At 49.5% G+C, this 18,403-nt stretch overlaps 2 protein-coding genes and 1 long non-coding RNA gene across 5 annotated transcripts; 1 reads left to right on the top strand and 2 right to left on the bottom strand.

Annotated features, from left to right (window-relative positions):
* The first annotated feature begins 299 nt into the window (after positions 1–299).
* Positions 300–10,311, top strand: LOC128928643 (uncharacterized). Its single transcript, XR_008474054.2, has 4 exons — positions 300–389; positions 9,087–9,180; positions 9,312–9,549; positions 9,874–10,311. It is a non-coding gene; the product is annotated as an uncharacterized LOC128928643 (long non-coding RNA).
* On the bottom strand, positions 2,625–18,338 carry MIEF1 (mitochondrial elongation factor 1). 3 transcript variants are annotated; one of them, XM_078334339.1, is made up of 7 exons: positions 18,263–18,338; positions 15,903–16,234; positions 10,841–11,232; positions 9,374–9,524; positions 8,779–8,956; positions 8,311–8,573; positions 2,625–7,289 (listed from the first exon to the last, which is right to left on the bottom strand). In XM_078334339.1, exons 4-7 carry the CDS (start codon positions 9,515–9,517, stop codon positions 6,483–6,485), a joined length of 1,392 nt encoding a protein of 463 aa, XP_078190465.1. In that variant the 5' UTR covers positions 9,518–9,524; positions 10,841–11,232; positions 15,903–16,234; positions 18,263–18,338; the 3' UTR covers positions 2,625–6,482. The 3 variants fall into 3 exon arrangements, with proteins under 3 accessions (XP_078190465.1, XP_078190463.1, XP_035122109.1); XM_078334337.1 differs by lacking the exon at positions 10,841–11,232 and having other exon boundaries at positions 17,706–18,338; XM_035266218.3 differs by lacking the exon at positions 10,841–11,232.
* MIURF (mitochondrial elongation factor 1 upstream open reading frame) lies at positions 15,969–18,338 on the bottom strand. Its single transcript, XM_054239076.2, has 2 exons — positions 18,263–18,338; positions 15,969–16,234 (listed from the first exon to the last, which is right to left on the bottom strand). The coding sequence occupies exon 2, from the start codon at positions 16,204–16,206 to the stop codon at positions 15,994–15,996; it is 213 nt and encodes a 70-aa protein (XP_054095051.1). The 5' UTR covers positions 16,207–16,234; positions 18,263–18,338; the 3' UTR covers positions 15,969–15,993.
* Positions 18,339–18,403: the final 65 nt, after the last annotated feature.

Genomic DNA, 18,403 nt, shown 5'->3' with positions numbered 1-18,403 from the left:
AGTTCGCCTCCGCTGGAACACAGCACAGACTTATCCTTCCGCAGCAGCCACGTGACCGTCTCCTCCCGTCTGCTCGCTTCCCTCCCTCTGACGCCCCCACCACCTATGTCCGGGCGCAGCTGTGACAGGAAAAGGAATTTGTTTCTATGGCCTCATGAAAGGAGAGAGGCGCACTACTTTATTAGTTTCTATGATTAAAGAGTCCGTTCTTACCTTTGCCGCCGGAGCGCGGAGTGATCTCTCAGACACGCCTCGCTTCCGGTGTCGGCGCAGTGGGCGGGGAGAGGTGGTTTTCCCACAGAGGGTTTTCATTGTGAAGGCCGAGGCCGCCAGGTTATCGCGCGAGGTGCTGGTGTAGAGCGCGCGTCGAGCTGATTGGCCCAGGCGCGGTGAGTCATATATACCTCGAGCTCTTATTGGCTCAGGGCCCTAGGTGGGTGGCTGCTGCGAGAGGGAGCCCAGGGCTTGCGCGGGAAGGGCCGGGGTTCGGGGTTGTCTGCTCTGTCTCAGCCCCTCCCGCCTGCTAGCCCGCCATGATCGCGCCGACTTCTGCCCCCAGGTGGCCTTAGTGCCATGCGACCCACAGCGGCCTCGAGGCCCGGCCCCAGCTGTCGGTCCCGCCGCCCTCAATGGAGGTCCGCGCTGGCGGCTATGTCGCCGCTCCCAGCCTGCGCGCTTCTTCGGTGCACGCTGCGCTGATTTATGGCCTGCGGAAGCCGCGGGGTTACCTGCACCAAGCCTGAGTCTTCCAGAGACCCCATCCATAGCCAACATGGTGCTGTCCTCGGAAGGCTGAAGGGGTCTTAAGAGGGCGCCCCGTCCTCGCCTACCTGCCCGCAAAGGCCGGCTGAGTCTGCATGGCCCCTCCTAAACTCTGGAAAGGAGCCGGGAAGACGCGCCATCCTGTCGTCCAACCTGGGTTTTTACAGTTCTCATCCGGCTCAAGTGCAAGGCTGCTACGGAATTGCATCAGAGGGGAACTTCTGGTGGCCTCAGGTTCCGTTCTGTTCCCCTAGGAACAGGATTTTTCTTCGCTGCCGTCTCTCTGGGGTAGTTTCGATTCACTCCGGATTCTGAACTCCCCAGCCTAACCCGCTTTTCAGCAGTCACGTTCATGGCCCTGGGAGGAGAGGCGCCTGGGAACCCACGGCCACTTGCTGGGGGTTGTGCGTTGGGAAGGGGTAGTCTGTTTAAAGAATACAAGAAACCTCCCCATAGTCCCCCAGCTCCCTCCAGTCAGGCCCCGCGAAGGTGGAAACCTTCCGCCTCCATTTCACTGAGCCACACAAGTATTTCTATGAGCGCTGTGATACAAAAAAACCGGGGAAGCACTGCTGTAACCACAGGCCATCTGCTGCGCTCATTCAACCTCGCCCAAAGAAATCCTTTCTAATGGAGGCCCAAAGGGATGAAGCTTCTTGCTCAAAGTCACGCAGCTCCCAGTGGAAGGAGTTTGGAGTAGGAGTTGGAAGACATTTTGGGGAGAACACGCAAAAGAATCCTGGCTGGGACATTTTGGCTAAGTGACTTATCCTCTCTGAGCCTCGGTTTCCTCATTTGTAAAATGAGGCTATTGATGAGTCTCCTTACCCCATGAAGTGAAATCATACATGTAAAGCACTTAGCACAGCACCTGATAACACGTAACCAATAATGGTTGCTGTTGCTGCTACCGGTCATAGAACTCAGGTTTCCTTACCCTGACCTCTGTCACTGTCTTCATCACATCCTCCTGGTGCCTCAGAGGACTCTTCACTATTATTTACTGAAAGGAAACAACCGGTATACACAAGGCATACTGGATGCTGGAATAAAAGTATGGTTTTTCTTTCTCCTTGGGGAATCATGAGTGTCGAGATATACAGAAGCTGGTTCCAGAGCAGTGGCTCCAGCCTGTAGTCCCAGCTACTCAGGCTGAGGTGGGAGGATTGCTTGAGCCCAGAGTTCCAAGCTGCAGTGAGCTGTGATTGTAACACTGGAACTCAGCCTGGGCAACAGAGCAAGACCCTGTCTTAAAAAAAAAAAAAAAGGAAATTGTCTAGCCTTTTCATGCAAATGCAGTAAGAATCCCTGAGCCATTAACCACATCTTCCAAAGGCAGATCTAGGGAGCCACAGGACAAGACACTACTGGCCGGGCATGGTGGTTCATGCCTGCAATCCCAACACTTTGGGCGGTGTAGGCAGGAGGATTGCCTGAGGTCGAGTGTTCCAGACCAGCCTGGCCAGCATGGTGAAACCCCCGTCTCTACTTAAAAAAAAAAAATACAAAAACTAGCCAGGCATGGTGGCAGGCACCTGTAATTCAGCTAGAATTGCTTGAACCCAGGAGGCAGAGGTTGCAGCGAACAGAGATCGCACCTTTGCCCTCCAGCCAGGGTAACACAGTGAGACATGTCTCAAGGAAAAAAACCTACCTCCTGATGGATAGTGCAGATGGTTAAGAATTAAAGTAACACTTCCCGTTCCGACACTGAAAAGGTCGTGGAAGAATGACTCCATTAGCAGTTTGTCCCATACATTCTCTTATAGAGACCTAGCTCAAACACTTCAAAGGTTCCCCTAGCTGAAAATGGAGACCCAGTACCACTCCCACAGGAAAATGTTTGATCCGCCACACACAAGTCAAAGCTGTTCGAAAGATTTTATTTTCTTCTTCCCATGCTATGGAAGGACATTGTGTTCCCCAGTTTCATTTCCTCCCTCAGGGAGAAAAAGGACAGCAGGTCTCTGGGTCTCAGGGCTAAGCTGACTCTACCTAAATAGACTTAGCCAAGACAGGACGGAAAGACTGGTGACTGATTCCAAATTTACCAGCTAACACATCAACCACCACTGGTGGGCAGGCAAGTGACTAGAAGGCAAGTTGTGGGCTTCGCCTCAGGAACCAAGAATTTAAAGACTACAGGTGACCAAAATGTAAAGGTAAACACCTCATGTGCAGCTGACCACAGACCCCACATCTCTGGTATTCTGGCCACTTACAGTTAAGTTGGATCTAAAAGGGATGCAGCCTTGAGCCTGCTACAGGGGTCAGCTCTACCCTAAGTCTCCTATAATTCTCCTTGGCCTTGAGCTTCAGATAAAAGGGCAGAGTTCTAACAAATCCCAGCATTAAGTTCTCAGCCAAGTCAGAGTCCCAAGGAATTACCATGGCAGGGAGATCTGGACACACGCAGTAGTCTCTATTTACAGAAACCCCCTCGGGGACTCTCCTGGGTCATTCAATCCTGAAGCTGATTCTCCTTCAAGATTATTTGAACTCTCAACTTGAGTGGAGTGCAGGGAGCACAGTCACCAAGTGTGGAATATGGACAAGTGGCCCACAAGGGCCAGGACCCAGGAGACTGAAGGCCGGCCTCTGTGACACTTTTTTCAACTTGAGCTTCAACATTTCTTTCCTTTAATTAAATAAAATGTAAAAAGTCACAACCAAGCATGTAAAGAAAAAAATACTGTCGTCTTGAACTCATATTTTAGGAAGGGCAACAGAGGAGAACCAAAATAAACTCTGGAATTGATTAGGTTTAAGATGAGTGCATTTTTTAAGTGTTAGGCTAAGTATAAGGTTTGCTAACCTTGATGGCACACACACAAAAATCTCTAGATGGAGAAGTAGAGAAAATGCTATTACTTCAGGCAAAAGTAAGAGTTACTGAACAGGAAGGCAGAGTATCAGGGAAAGTTACTCAGCTTTCCCCAACGATTTAAAAAAGGGGGCAGGTGCAGAATGTTGTCCTCTTCCATGCCAGAATCTCAAAAGCAACTGCTATGTTCCACATTTTATGACGAGGAAGATGGCAGCAAAAAGAATGGCTTGCCCAGTCATGGTCAGCAAACCCACCAGGACCAGGGCTGAGAGTTCCCACTGCTTCTAGTTCTGAGGTCTTCTTAAGAGGTTGTTGCTTATGAAATGACAAAGTTACGGTTTTATCAAACAGTTGAAAGCGGTGCTGTTTCAGAAAGATAAACTCATTTGCTATCCTAAAATGATAGTTATACTCGACTTAAATAACTTGAGACTCTTTAAAATCTTGAGTTCTCTTTCCAATTTTTTTTTCTCTTTGAAACAGTGTCTCATTCTGTCACCCAGGCTGGAGTGCAGTGGCACGATCTTGACTCACTGCAACCTCCACCTCCCAGGTTTAAGTGATTCTCCTGCCTCAGCCTCCCAAGTAGCTGGGATTACAGGTGCCTGCCACCACACCCGGCTAATTTTTTTCCTTTTAGTAGAGACAGTTTTGCCATGTTGGCCAGGATGGTCTCAAACTCCTGACCTCAAGTGATCCACCCACCTTGGCCTCCCAAAGTGCTGGGATTACAAGCGTGAGCCACTGCACCCAGCCTCCTTCTAATGTTTTATGTAGTATTTGGTCAGAGATGCCAGCTTGGGAAAACTAAGTTTTTTTAATACTCATGGCAGGGAAACCAAATCATTTATCTCAGTGAATAAGCTATACTTCTGCAATACCCTGTCAATCCTCTCCTCTCCCTTCTAATGAATACATGATGGGTACACTGGAACCTTCAAAGTCAGGCTTCACCCCATCCCTTCTAAAGCATTCATCCAGGGTGGTACTCAGGCATACAGATTTTTTTTTTTTTAACTGCCCTTTAAGTCTGACCAACAGACAGGGTAGAGCTGTCTCAAGGTTCTCAGCTTTATCATTTTTGTTCCCTCTCAATACCTTCATGCAAATGAAATTGAACCACCATAAGAAATCCTTGTTAAGGGGAAAGGACGCAAGAAGACCTCTAAACATAGTCAAGGTTAACCCTAGTTCTCAACTTCCTGATCTGTGACAAAAGAGGGACAGGAATCTCTACCCTAAATTCAGAGGGGTGCTGAGGTTATCAGTGCTAGCCATTTCCTGTTCCTGTCATTGGGAAGGAATGAGACAGCTGCAGAGCTTCACCAGAACCTCACTGATGGAGAGGTAGTAATAGAAAAAAAACAGGAGGAAAACAAATACTAAATGGGCAGAGGAGACACAGAATTATCATCGGTCTTGCCACAAACAGGGAAAAAACACGAAACAACAAAGGGACATGGTGTATTAAACATTCCCCCACCTGCAGGATCCATTTACCTGGCAAAAAATACTGCATCTTAGCAGCGGGAAATGAGGAGGAATAGAGGAAGTGCCCACCTCCCTCCCCTATGTCTCATCTGTGTGCTCTCTTCCTTGGTAGCACCGATCTCCCCAGGTGCTGGGTGAGAAATAGGACAAGGGAAAGAGGTCTGCGCATGCTCACCTGCCCTCTGGCCATGCCCGGAGGGCTCACGTTCCAGTCACAGACACTGGAGGATGAAGGGCCAGTGCTGGGCCTGTTCCTGCTCTAAGGCCACACATCCTAGAAAAGCAGGGCCTGTCTGAGGAGAAAACATGGCCACCAAATCCTAACTAGTGACTGGATTTTCCAGCTGACATTCAGCCTCCTGTCAGCCTCCCTCATCCTCAACTGGCAGCTAAGGCTGTGTTCCTTCAAGGCCTTGTCCTAATTGGCAATAAAAGGAGAAGGGGTGAAAACTCAAGCAGGCAGATCGCTTGAGCCTAGGAGTTCAAGCGAGGAACATGCCAGCCTGAGGAACATGGCAAAAACCCATCTCTGCAATGAATATAGATGTGCTGCCCTGGCAACCCCATCCTTCCTTGTCTGTCCGACTCCTGCAGCCATAGATGAGGAGCAGACATGGGGCACACAAAGGCTCCATGAGGCCCTTAACCAGCTCTGCTTCCCTACTCTGCACTTTTGCTGACAGCCACCAAGAAATTCAATCTGCAAATAACTTTGCATCCAGTTTATCCTGTGTGGGTCATTAACAGTGTTCCCATGAGTGATGCTCTCAGCATTTATGAATGGGTCAGGAAATGGTGGGAGAACGGACTTCTTTTCCAGGAACTGGGGTCAAAGACCAGCTCTTCTACCAGCCTCACTCCCAGAAACCCTAAATACTGTCTCAGCGCTCACTCTGCAGAGTTCAGCTTTGAAACATACAATCACAGCTCTTCAGTGACATTCAACTAAAAGGCAACATCTTAATTAGGCAGATATGCTCCAGGGACAAGAGCAAAACAGAAGGCGTGAACGAGAGAGGAAAAGATAGAAAAGACACTGAGTAGGAACAGGCAAATGGGCAAGGCAGGCCAGAGAGAGGCAGCAAACATGGGCTGACATGCAAAACACCAAGTGGTCCATCAGCACAGGCCAGCACTCTACCTTCTCAATTCATTCCAGAAAAATTAGCCTGGAGCCAGGGAGGAGTAGGGAGCACAGTGATTGGTAACTAAAATAGAAGGAGTTGGGTAAGAAAACAGGAGACAGAAGAGATGTCATTCTAATTGGCATGAAGTGACCAGGGTGATGATCAGCAAGACAGGCGGCACCAGGGACCCTGTGAGGCACCAACTACATAGCCAAGTGTATCTAATGGAGAATCCAGGGCCTGACCACCGACACCTGCTTTGACCTTCACCTGCCCTACGTCTGCAGCAGCACCTCTGGCTCAGACAATGAGCAATAGAGAGTGTATCCTAATTCATCTATTTCTTCAGGGGTGAGCTCTGCAAATAAGTTCACCTTGGGGTTTAGGGCACTGGGCAGGACTCCCGCCTCTAGGTAGCTGATAAGTCCCCTCAGGGCCTGTAGGAAGCGGTCGGCCAGCATATCTGGAGACCAGTCAGCCTCCTCCTGGGCCAAGTGGAGGATGACGTTGGTGAGCTGGCTGGCAGTGAGGTGGCCCAGAGCCGGGGTGGACTTGCATATGGCCTTGAGGATCTTGAGGCACAGGGATCGGCAGCCCGAGTCGGCCTGGTCCAAAGCCCGCAGGCGTGCCGTCTCAGCGGGACGCAAGCTCAGCCGCCACAGGTTGTCATACTGGGCTAGCCGGTGTGGTTTGGCCACCAAGACTGTGTCACCAAGGGTCACTGATGGCAGGAAGTCAATGACGAGATGTTTGTCACGCTCGTACTGCACCTCCAGTGTCAGGGCTTCTGGGGGTGGGGCCGGTCGGATCACATAGTCCAAGAGGGACCCGATGGCTGGCCAGTTGATGGAGCCAGCCACTACCTTCTCAAATGTATCTGCAACTGTCTTTGGGGAGAGGTAACCCCCTACTACACAGCGGTCCCAGTAACTGCTCCCACGAGGAAAGTACTCTGGATTCTCACGACGAACCAGGAAGAAGCCAGGGACATTCATGATGGTGTCTTCACCAGGAATACATGACCACAGGTTCTGCTCTAGCACAAGGGGCACAATGAGTTGGATGTGGTCAGCTGTCACCACCTGTCAGAGCAGAATTTAACAAGTTCTGAGGGTTTATTCTGTTCAAAAGACATGCTTCCTCCAACACAGGTCGCACCATCTTACATTCCCCCAACAAGAATGGGAACTAGGCTGGGCACAGTGGCTCATGCCTGTAATCCCAGCACTTTGGGAGCTGAAGCAGGCAGATCGCTTGAGCCTAGGAGTTCAAGACCAGCCTGAGGAACATGGCAAAAACCCATCTCTGCAATGAATATAAAACACTAGCCAGGTGTGGTGGTGCATGTCTATAATGCACCTCGCTACCTGAGAGGCTGAGGTGGGGCCTGTTTGATACCAAGAGGTCAGGGTTGCGGTGAGCCACAACCACACCACTGCACTCCAGCCTGGGTGACGGAGTGTGTTCTTGTCTCCAAAAGTGAAAAAAAGGGAACTAAGAATTCTTTCATGTCACCCTATCAATCTACAGAGTGAGAAAATTCGAAAGGAGAGACGGGGACAAGAATATAGGAAGGAAGAGGCCTCTTAAAGTTTCTTAAAACTTGTGAGTAGGACTAAAACATGAGAAGGGATTAAAGACACAAAAATAAGGAATGACAGGCTGGGGGTGGTGGCTCAAGTCTGTAATCCCAGCACTTTGGGAGGCTGAGGCAGGTGGATCACCTGAGGTCAGGAGTTCGAGACCAGCCTAGCCAACAAGGCGAAACCCCCTCTCTACTAAAAATGCAAAAAAAATTAGTTGGGTGTGGTGGCACACGCCTGTAGTCTCAGCTACTTGGGAGGCTGAGGCAGGAGAATCACTTGAACCCAGGAGGCGGAAGTTGCAGTGAGCCGAGCTGCACTCCAGCCTGGGCGACAGAGCAAGATTCCATCTCAAAAAAAAAAGAATAACAAATATGGATCTCCAAATGCTGCTGCAGTACACAGGATTCAGAGGCTGTAAGACCTCAGTCTTTCTGGCTAGTCTGGGACAGTGACCTGTGCCAGCAACACTACTGTGCTTGGCACCCAACCCCACCCACTGTGAGAACCACCTTGTTACCTGCAGGTCATCATAGAGGCTGCCACTCAAGTACATGTCCCGAAGCGGCATGTCAGGCAACTTGGCCCGCAGGAAGCTCCGGAGCTCCGCACATATGTCCACAGCAGCTTGCTTGGCCCGAGCCTGCTCTCCAGCAGGGATGGCTGCCCGGTTCCGGTAGTAAGTAAGAAGTTTCTCCTGCAGGGACATGCGGAGTCGTGACTTCTTCAAGTCTACCTGGCCCTTCCTGGCCAATGGCTTGGGCCGGGGCAGGCAGAATGTATCTGCCAAGGCAAGAGAGAGAGGCACATGAGCTCTTCCCACGCTTGCTCAGTCCACAGCTGCCACAGTCCCAGAAAGAAGGGTCTGGCATGGAGGGCAAGTGCTGGCACTGTGCCTGGCACAGATGTGCTCAGGAAACGTTTGCTGAGTGCAGGAGTGGTCCTGAAAGTCCAGAGAGGTCCCAGGAGGGGTAGCAGCCCTTCTCACCTGTGTCAAAGGCTGAAGAGTCTGTGGGAAGGGTCTGCAGGGACCGGCTCAGGCCTGTCTTCATGTCCCTGTTCAGCAGTCGGGGGGAGCCCATCCAGTTTGGTTCCTCCCAGCTCCTTTTCCCTGAATGGCTCAGGCGGGTGGGGCTGGTAGGGGCACTGATTGCCCGATCATACATCTGAAATGGCAGAGAGGACACAGAACATAAACCTGCCCCCTCTTTCCCTATTTTCTTCCAATCTACTTCATCACCAGAAGCTCTGTTCTAGTAAGTTCAACTACTTTTAATCATTTTGTTTTTATTCTAGATTATAGAATACCTTGCTCCATGAGGAAAATCTCAGGGAAGACTAAACAATGTAAGACATAGACAAATGACCCAGAGCAAACTGTGAATACCAGGTATGTTTCTTTCTAGATGTATGTAATGAGGATCACTCTATACATACTTTTGAAACCTGTTTCTTTCACTTAACATCATTGTGATCATTTCCTCCTATTTGTAAGAATGCTTCGACATTTTCTTTCTATAGAACATTACACTTTATGAGCACAGCACCGTGTCCCACCCCTGGCCCTGGCTGCATGCACTTACCCGCTTAACTGCCAGTGTGGCGATGCCCAGCATGGCCGCTCCACCCACCCCCAGCACAAGCCGGGCATTGGAGAGCACAAAGTCAATGGCTGTGCCAATGCCATTGTCATCCTTCTTGCCTTTGCGCTCACCAGCGCCTGCCATTGCTCATCTGAGAATGAAGATAGAACACGGCCGTAAGTACTGGGACCCCAAGAACCTCCCTCCCCAATCAAGTCAAACCCCAACAAGTACAGGGTACTCTGAGTTCCAGCAACCCTAATCCTCTTGCCTCCAGCACCGCATGCTTTAGGGACTAGCAGGAGCTACCATGTCCCATGATATATAGGGATGCAGGGAGGAGGGGCTGATCTTGGGTACTGTAGGAAAACCTTTCCCCAAGCTAGTGAGATTAAGAAAGTGTTAAGCTCACTGTCAATCCTTTTTCGTATTAACAGTGAAGTACCCCCCAACCATGCAAAACAACCCTCTCTCTATCCCTTCACAATGTTACAATGCAGGTCACGCCTTCATCCTTTGGCCACTACTTTGTGGAAGGTTAGAGCTGAGCAGGGCGGAGCTCATCTGACACCATCACAGCACCTCAAACATAGGGAGGTGATGTGCCAGGTCTCAGCGTAATGAACTGGTACAATCGCCAGGTGCAGTGTGGCTAGCACCTATCATCTTAGCTACTTGGAGGCAGAGGTGGGAAGATCGCTTGCAGCCAGAAGTTCAAGACCAACCTGAGCAACATGGCAAGACCTCCATCTCCAAAAGTAAAAGATAAAAATAAAGAGCGTGCTGGGGCATGCCTGTGGTCCCATCTACCTAAAAGGTTGAGGCAGGGGAATTGCTTGAGCCCAGGAGTTTGAGGCTACAGTGAGCTATGATCATGCCACTGCACTCCAGCCTCAGTGATAAAGCGAGACCCTGTATCTTAAAAATAAAAATAAAAAGCGAAATGACACAGTCTTCTCCAGAACTCAGGAATCCCCGCTCCTTGTATGCTTTTTTTTTTTTTAAAGAGATGGGGTTTCTCCATGTTGGCCAGGCTGCTCTTGAACTCCTGACCTCAGGTGATCCGGCTACCTTGGCCTCCCAAAGTGCTGGGATTACACGCGTGAGCCACCACACCCGGCGTATGATGCTTTTTCTACCATACCACCCTCACCCTTACCCAAATCAAATCAGCCCTTATTCTAGGTACTTTCTGCAAATGAAACACAAAACATGTACCAAACACCCAGCACATGGAACTGTAACTACAAGTCCATATGTGAGAAATGAACCCTCCGTGGACTCTCCTGCTTGACAAATGGTTTGTTGCTGGAGAGAACTGTGCAGTGGGGACTATATAAGCTTAGGTAACGCTGGCATACTGGGAGATCAAAAGCACAAAGGACACTGCAGACTCGGCTGCTAACTGGGAAACAAAACACCCATCTGCTCCATCACACTCAGAAGGGTAACTAAAAACACGGTCACCTGAAAGGAGAGCTTGGGCACAGCAGCGAAGAGGCTGGCCTCCAGGCAGTGTGCTGCTCCCAGCTACAATGGCGTCATCCTGACTGCAGCAGCAGCAGTCCCCAGGTAAGCCCATTCCCGTGGAGCCAGAACCCTGGGCCTGAGCCGGGTAAGGGATGACAGCGTGGTTCAGATAGGAATACCACTTAGCATGCTGCCACTTTCCTCTATAATTCCCCCTGTCCTTCACACCAGGAATGACATAAGGGAAAACAAAGTCAGACCATTCAGGGTCCCAGAATGGGAGGACATTAAGAGACAAGATCACTGAGGACATCTTCCATGTAAAATAATATTCCTTCTGATACCATGTTATAACTGGGTATTGCTAGCTCCACATCTTATGCTCCTGCCTGAAAAACAAAGAAATATTTGACTCTATTATTAGAGTTAACTAAGAGGCACTGTCAAGTCCAAAAATATTTTTTCCCTAACTTGAGTTCACACCTTGGGGGCACTTTCCTTTTCTCTACCACTTACAGTCAATAGAAACTTCAGGTCTAGAGACATGAGAGACTACTTGGCCAAACTCAGTACACTCCTACCTCAAATGCACAGAGCAAGGCCAGGGAGAAGAGGTAACGTTTGTATTTACAGGTGGAGTCAGGGAAGAACACCAGACACCCTCCCTCCAGTGGCCACTGAGACAGAGACGGGACATACCAAACTTAGTGGAGGCAGAGTAACCAGTGAGGAAAAAAGCAGAATATTATACATTTCCCCACACGTAACAATGTCTCTTGTTTTCACTCTTTACTGAAATATTTACAATAGGGAGAGCCGCTGGACACAAGTGCCCTCTAAACGATCCTTGAGTGTGATGCAGCAGGGCCAGAAGGGCGCCGCCTTGCTCCGGGCAGAAGCAGCCTCCGTGGACCACTTTAGTCCTTGGCGCCCTGGTGAGAGCAAGGTGGTGCTACAGATGACAGAACAGAGCACAGGTTTAGAGTGAGAAATCCTGAAACACAGTACTTGCCTTGAGCCCTGAATTCTTAGCTGGGTCACTTTAAATGAGTTACCTAACACCTCAGCTACAAAAAAGTGATAATGGCACCTGCATGGGACCAAATCATAGGGTTGTAGTGAGGAAAAACCATCCACCGAAATACTGAATGTGGACAGTTATATAAACTGTATTGCAGTGGATGTGACAGAAACTGTAAAAATGCTCCACAAATGAGTTCTCATCTAGTCTTTTACACAGGACAAAGTTCGGCTTCCAGAAGGCAGTCAGCAACCCAGACTGTCCTCTGAGTGACATTTCACGTTTTGAGACAGCTCTAAAATGGCCTTTAAAATTCGCAGTGATGCCATCCTGGGCTTCAGATCAATACTATTTTTTCTTTTTTTTTTTGAGACAGAGTCTCACTCTGTTGCCCAGGCTGGAGTGTAGTGAGGCGATCTCAGCTCACTGCAACCTCTGCCTTCCAGGTTCGAGTGATTCTCCTGCCTCAGCCTCCTGGGTAGCTGGGATTACAGGCGTGCGCCAGCACACCCAGCTAATTTCTTGTATTTTTAGTAGAGACAGCGTTTCACCACGTTGGCCAGGCTGGTCTCTAACTCCTGACCTCAGGTCATCCACCTGCCTCAGCCTCCCAAAGTGCTGGGATTACAGGCGTGAGCCACTGCGCCTGGCTGAGATCAAAACTAGTAAGCTGAGCCAGCTTGTTAAAGGGTTTTCCTACTGTAATGCAACATGTACCCCCCACCATCCAAGGACCAAGTGACATCATAGACCTGGAATATGAGAGGTGGCCTGGAATAGGAGAGAGCACCCACAAGCTCAACAGAGAGACATGAACCTTACTTGAAAAGTTAATTCAACTTGTTCCAGTTTAAACTGCTTCTCCACAACACATTCTCCACTCAGGTTCTGCTGCATAAGCTTACAGCCTAGTAGCAGGTAAGCACTCCACCTCCCATAGGACAGTCATCAATGAACCCCGTTGTTTAATGGGTATAGAGTTTCAGATGTGCAAGATGAAAAAGGTTTTGGGGCTCTGATACACAGCAATGTGAATACACTTACAGCTGTACACTTGAAAATGGTTCAGATCGTTTTAAAATAAAAAACAAAAAAGGAACACAGCCCTGGCGGGCAGAAGTAGGGATGGCGAATTTGAGCCCTGCCAACATTTCAGGCAAGTGATTTAACTTATCTCCCTTGATACAAAAATGGGAAGAGAAATGCTCATTACCCTAATATAGTAAGGATGATGAATAATGGAGGCCTTGCAGCTCCTAGGATGACAGCACAAAATTGTGAAAGTTCCAACTGATTTTAATTGAAAAAGCCATAGGCCTTTTTATAAACCTAACTTACCTGAATACATACAAGAACAGCTAATGTATATTGACTGTACATTACATGATGGGAATTTTACACTTATTATTAATTCCCGCAATCCCATGAGGTCAGTAATATTATCCCAAATTTACAGGATGAAGAAACTGAGTGAGGTGGAAGTCAAGTAACAGACCCAAGGTCACTTTGTCAGTAAATTATATGGCCACGATTTGAACCCCAAGCTCATGCTTCTGGGGAGAACTAATCTACAGGGGTCCTAAGTACTTGCTGCCCACCTTGTTCCCATCTCCACTCCATTAACCCCAGGTCGTATGCTTCTGGGGGACATTTGGACTCATTCACTGCTGCATCCCCAGGGTGTGCAGTGTTTGATGCACAGTATCTGTTGTGGGAATGAACTATTAACCCTATGGCATTCTGTTTCTTGGTTTTTTTTGAGGGGATAATGATTGCAGCATGTAGCCCAGCTCACAGCCAAAATATATTAGGAATACACAGATTTCAAGGAACGCCCTAATTTCCTTCCAGATCCACTAGCCAACCCTCCCTGTGCAGACAGGCTCCCATGGGCATCACCCCACTCCTGGCCCTGTGCTGCCAAAGGCAGGTGTGCCAATCCTAAGTGGCTGAGAAGAACCAAAAGCTATTATGTAAGGCTCCTCCTCCTGCTTTCCCTCCCCCAGTTAAAAGCAGCACCCTCCACCCAGCTGGCAGGCCTTACACCCAGTTACCCTTCATCTTTCTTTCTCCTCCTCCTGCCTCAGCCAACTGATCACCAAGTCCCACTGCTGTACATGCTGTGTTTCTGTGTGGCCACCCCCATCTCCTCAGTCCCTCAATCTCATCTGGCTACATCCACTGCCTCTAGTATCTCTCATCAATTTATTCTTCACACTGCCACTGGTATGCCCTCTAAGATACAAATGTGGCCATGTCATTGCCCTGCTTACAGAGCTGTGATGGACCCCCCCATAATCAGGTATCCATTACAATTTCAACTGGGAGTCAGTGTCCTTCCAGACCTGGCCCACCCTCAACTCTGACTAGGTGCCTTACAGGAGTGCCATTCTGGCCACATCAGACTTAAGTTTCCAGACTATAAAGTGCAGTTTCTGGAAGGCACAGTTGTTTGCATCTATAATCCCAACACTTTGGGAGGCAAGGGTGGGAAGATCACTTGAGGCTAGGAGTTTGAGAGCAGCCTGGGCAATATAGCGAGACCCTGTCTCTACAATAATAAAAATTAAAGATTGGCTGGGTACATTGGTATATGCCTGGAGTCTCAGCTACTCAGGAGGCTGAGGAGGGAGGACTGCTTGAGGCCAGGAATTCAAGGTTCCAGAGAGCTATGATCATACCACTGTACTCCAGCTTGGGTGAGAGTGAGACCCTGTCTCAAAAAAAAAAAAAAAAAAAAAAAATTGCTGTGCCTGTCTCTTTAAAAAAAAAAATTATCGGCTCACACCTGTAATCCTAGCACTTTGGGAGGCTGAGGTAGGCGAATCATCTGAGGTCTGGAGTTCAAGACCAGCCTGACCAACATGAAGAAACCCCATCTCTGCTAAACAAATACAAAACTAGCTGGGCATACTGGCACAAGCCTGTAATTCCAGCTACTTGGGAGGCTGAGGCAGGAGAATTGCTTGAACCCGGGAGGCAGAGGTTGCAATGAGCTGAGATCACACCACTGCACTCTAACCTGGTCAACAAGAGGGAAACTCCGTCTCAAAGAAAAAAGAATGCAGTTCCCACTTGCAGGCATTTGCTTATTCTTACCCTGTGGCTGGTAAGACTCTATTTCTCATCTGAGGCAGACCTCAAATGTCCTCTTTTTTTTTTTTCCAGAGACAGGGTCTCATTCTGTCACCCAGCCTGGAGAGCAGTGGTGCAATCATAGCTCACTGCAGCCTCAATCTCCTGGGCTCAAGCTCATCCTCCTGCCTCAGCTTCCTGTACAGCTGGGACTATAGGTACATACCACTGCACCTGGCTCTCCACTCATTGTCTTTTTTTTTTTTTTTTTTTTTTTTGAGACGGAGTTTCGCTCTTGTTACCCAGGCTGGAGTGCAATGGTGTGATCTCGGCTCACCGCAACCTCCGCCTCCTTGGTTCAGGCAATTCTCCTGCCTCAAGCCTCCTGAGTAGCTGGGATTACAGGCACGCACCACCATGCCCAGCTAATTTTTTGTATTTTTAGTAGAGACCGGGTTTTACCACGTTGACCAGGATGGTCTCGATCTTTTGACCTCGTGATCCACCCGCCTCAGCCTCCCAAAGTGCTGGGATTACAGGCTTGAGCCACCGTGCCCGGCCCCTCATTTTCTTTTTTTTTATTGAGACAGAGTCTCGTTCTGTTGCCAGACTGGAGTGCAGTAGTACAATCTCAGTTCACTGCAACCTCTGCCTCTCTGGTTCAAGTGATTCTCCCGCCTCAACCTCCCAAGTAGCTGGGACTACAGGCACGCGCCACCACACCCAGCTAATTTTTTGTATTTTTAGTAGAGACAGGATTTCACCACGTTGGCCAGGATGGTCTCGATCTCTTGACCGTCGTGATCCACCCGCCTCGGCCTCCCAAAGTGCTGGGATTACAGGCATGAGCCACCACACCCGGCTCTCCACTCATTTCTAGTGACTAAAAGAACGACTTTGGTCCTTTCCTCAGTCCCTTGTGACAAAAAATAATGAAATCTACAGGAACGAGGGTCTACATACCTGAAGCTTCTTAATGCATCTGTGAGGTGGGGATGGGAGAGACCAGGAGTGTTTACAGAAGGCACCTTTGTCCTCTTTCCTTTGGAGGAGCCTAAATTATCCTTCCCAATTTGCCGTGAAGAAAGACCAGGCCCTTCTCCAGCTGCCTCTCCCGGGCCTCAGGGTCCTCTAGCTTCTGATTTTTTCGGAATTCACGGCGGATGGAGGCAAAGTAGAAGTCTCGATCAGTGTAGCGAAGCTGTCGGCCCTGGCGCAACAGAGCCCGATAGAGACTCAGCACCGCCTCTCGGCTCCACGGGGCCATGGGGGACTGGCAGGGGCTGGGTGTCACACTATAAACAGAAGGAAAGACAGACAAGCCTAGTATCAGGATTAATAACAAAAGGACCTGTACAGACTATGTAGTGAGTGGTTTTTAATCCAAGTTCCAGAGACCCCCTAGGTCACCCTATGACTTAATGGCAAGGCTAGGTAGGACTAGAGACCCCCACTCTGAATGCCCATTCTGGGAACATACAGGTTGTGGTTCACCAGGGCTCAAATCCTGGCCCTGACACTTACTTGCCATATGACTTTGTGCAAAGGACTTAAGCCCTGATGACCACCAGCTTCCTCACTTATAAAATGGAGATTAGGATATTATGGCAATAGTACCCACAACCTAGGGTTATTTTAAGAACTGTGCATGTAAAGAATAGTAATAGAACTTCACCAGAGGGAGTGGTCTCAGAGTGCTTGAAGACAAGCACTCAGTCATGCTTGAATCCCAGCACCAGCACTTACGAGCTGCATTATCTTGGGCAAGCCTCCTAACCTCTCTGTGCCTGTCTCAGTTCCTCATCTGTAAAGTGAGGATAAAAATCGTATTTTGTCCATGTGGTTGGCATAAGCACTAGATGAGTTTAATGTATGTGAACATGTTTAGAACAGCACTTGGCACACACTAAACACTATCAATAGCAGCTATTATTAGTACCACCTGGCCAGGTTTGTAAATGCTCAATAAATATTACATTTAAGTATAAACTACCACTGTCTTCCTTCAGTAACAATAAACCCTTACACCAGACTATTTGTAAAGTGCTTTGTTGCCCACTATCATTTAAACTATCAATCTAGGAGGTAGTCAGGGTTCTTAGGAACCGTTAATGCTTATTGCATCATATTATTGCACTATATACATGTGCAATGCTTTTTTTTTTTTTTTGAGACGGAGTCTCTGTCGCCAAGTCTGGAGTGCACTGGTTTGATCTCAGCTCATTGCAACCTCCACCTCCCGGGTTCAAGCCATCTCCCTAGTAGCTGAGACAACAGGCCTCTGCCACCACACCCAGCTAATTTTCCTATTTTTAGTAGAGCCAGGTTTCACCATATTGGCCAGGATGGTCTGGATCTCTTGACCTCGTGATCCACCCACCTCTGCCTCCCAAAGTGTTGGGATTACAGGCTTGAGCCACCCAACCTGGCCCACTGTGCAATGTTCTAAGCGTCTCATATAACAACTCATTCTGTCAGCTACCCTAGGGTTATCATTACCCCATTTTAGGTGAAGGAAACAATCTCTCAGAGGGCCCACAACTTGCCCGAGGGCCCACAACTCTCAAGGGGAGGGCTGCACTCTTCTAGACTCTGCCTGCCTGTGGAATGAGTTACTCTTTGCTGGAGCCGGACCATGTGTACACCAGTTCTGGGTGCTCCACGAACTTTCCCAGCACAGCTCTTGGCACATACAAGGGCTCAAAATTATATTTAACGAATGAGGGAATTGCATTCACAGCATCCCTATGTGGAAAAAATGATCACCTTCGTTTCAGAAACAAAGAAATGAGACCAAGTGGCGGAGGTATTTGGCTGGAAAAAAAGATTGGACTTTGGGCCCAAAGTCAGCTAGCCCTTGGCCTCCGGCCTTGCTAACTTCCTGCGCAAGCTTCAGCAAGTCACCATCTCTGTCCATTTTTCCTCATAAGAGCTCCCGCGGCCCTAAGGGCCTCCCGATGCAGGAAATCAACAGGACAAGTGTCTGATGAGGTAAAAGGCGACTGTCACGACGAGGGCTGTAACTACAAGGTCGCTGAGCAAGTGGGCGGCTGAGCTCCAGCCAGTCCGCATTTCCCCGACCCTGGGGGCCGGGCCGGGGTAGACCGGCCTGGGGACCCGGGAGGACTCTGAGGCTGGAGCGGGGCGGGGCTACCGAGAGGCCTCGCAGGGGAAAGCCCAGGGCTGAATGAGGCAAGACCCCGGCGGCAGGCCGGTATCCCGGGCCTGGGCCGCATGCGGGGCGCCGGCAGCAGCCTGAGGGGAGGCGCTGCGAACTCCCAGCCGCTCACCCGCCGCCGGTCCTCACTCGTTCTCTCACTCACCCGCAGGCCGCACGCGCTACCACTCCGCAGGACTCGCCTCTGGCCCGGTACCTCTCTCGGGGTCACCCATCAACATGGCCCCTTAACTTCCGGGACACGACCTTGCGTACGGAGCTGCGAAGGGGCTGAAGGGAGCACGAG

Source organism: Callithrix jacchus, chromosome 1 (genome assembly GCF_049354715.1).
Source record: "Callithrix jacchus isolate 240 chromosome 1, calJac240_pri, whole genome shotgun sequence".
Taxonomy (NCBI): Eukaryota; Metazoa; Chordata; class Mammalia; order Primates; family Cebidae; genus Callithrix; species Callithrix jacchus.
Note: the sequence above shows the minus strand (reverse complement) of the source record. Positions and strands in the feature narration are given on the sequence as shown.

What these genes read in the sequence shown, in the direction of transcription:
- MIURF (XM_054239076.2), bottom strand. Translation starts at nt 16,206, where the DNA reads ATGGCCCCGTGGAGCCGAGAGGCGGTGCTGAGTCTCTATCGGGCTCTG.
- MIEF1 (XM_078334337.1), bottom strand. Translation starts at nt 9,517, where the DNA reads ATGGCAGGCGCTGGTGAGCGCAAAGGCAAGAAGGATGACAATGGCATT. An exon ending in CTCTTCAGCCTTTGACACAG is followed by an intron (nt 8,574 to 8,778) that starts GTGAGAAGGGCT and finishes TTGCCTTGGCAG; the next exon opens with ATACATTCTGCCTGCCCCGG. An exon ending in GCCTCTATGATGACCTGCAG is followed by an intron (nt 7,290 to 8,310) that starts GTAACAAGGTGG and finishes CTGCTCTGACAG; the next exon opens with GTGGTGACAGCTGACCACAT.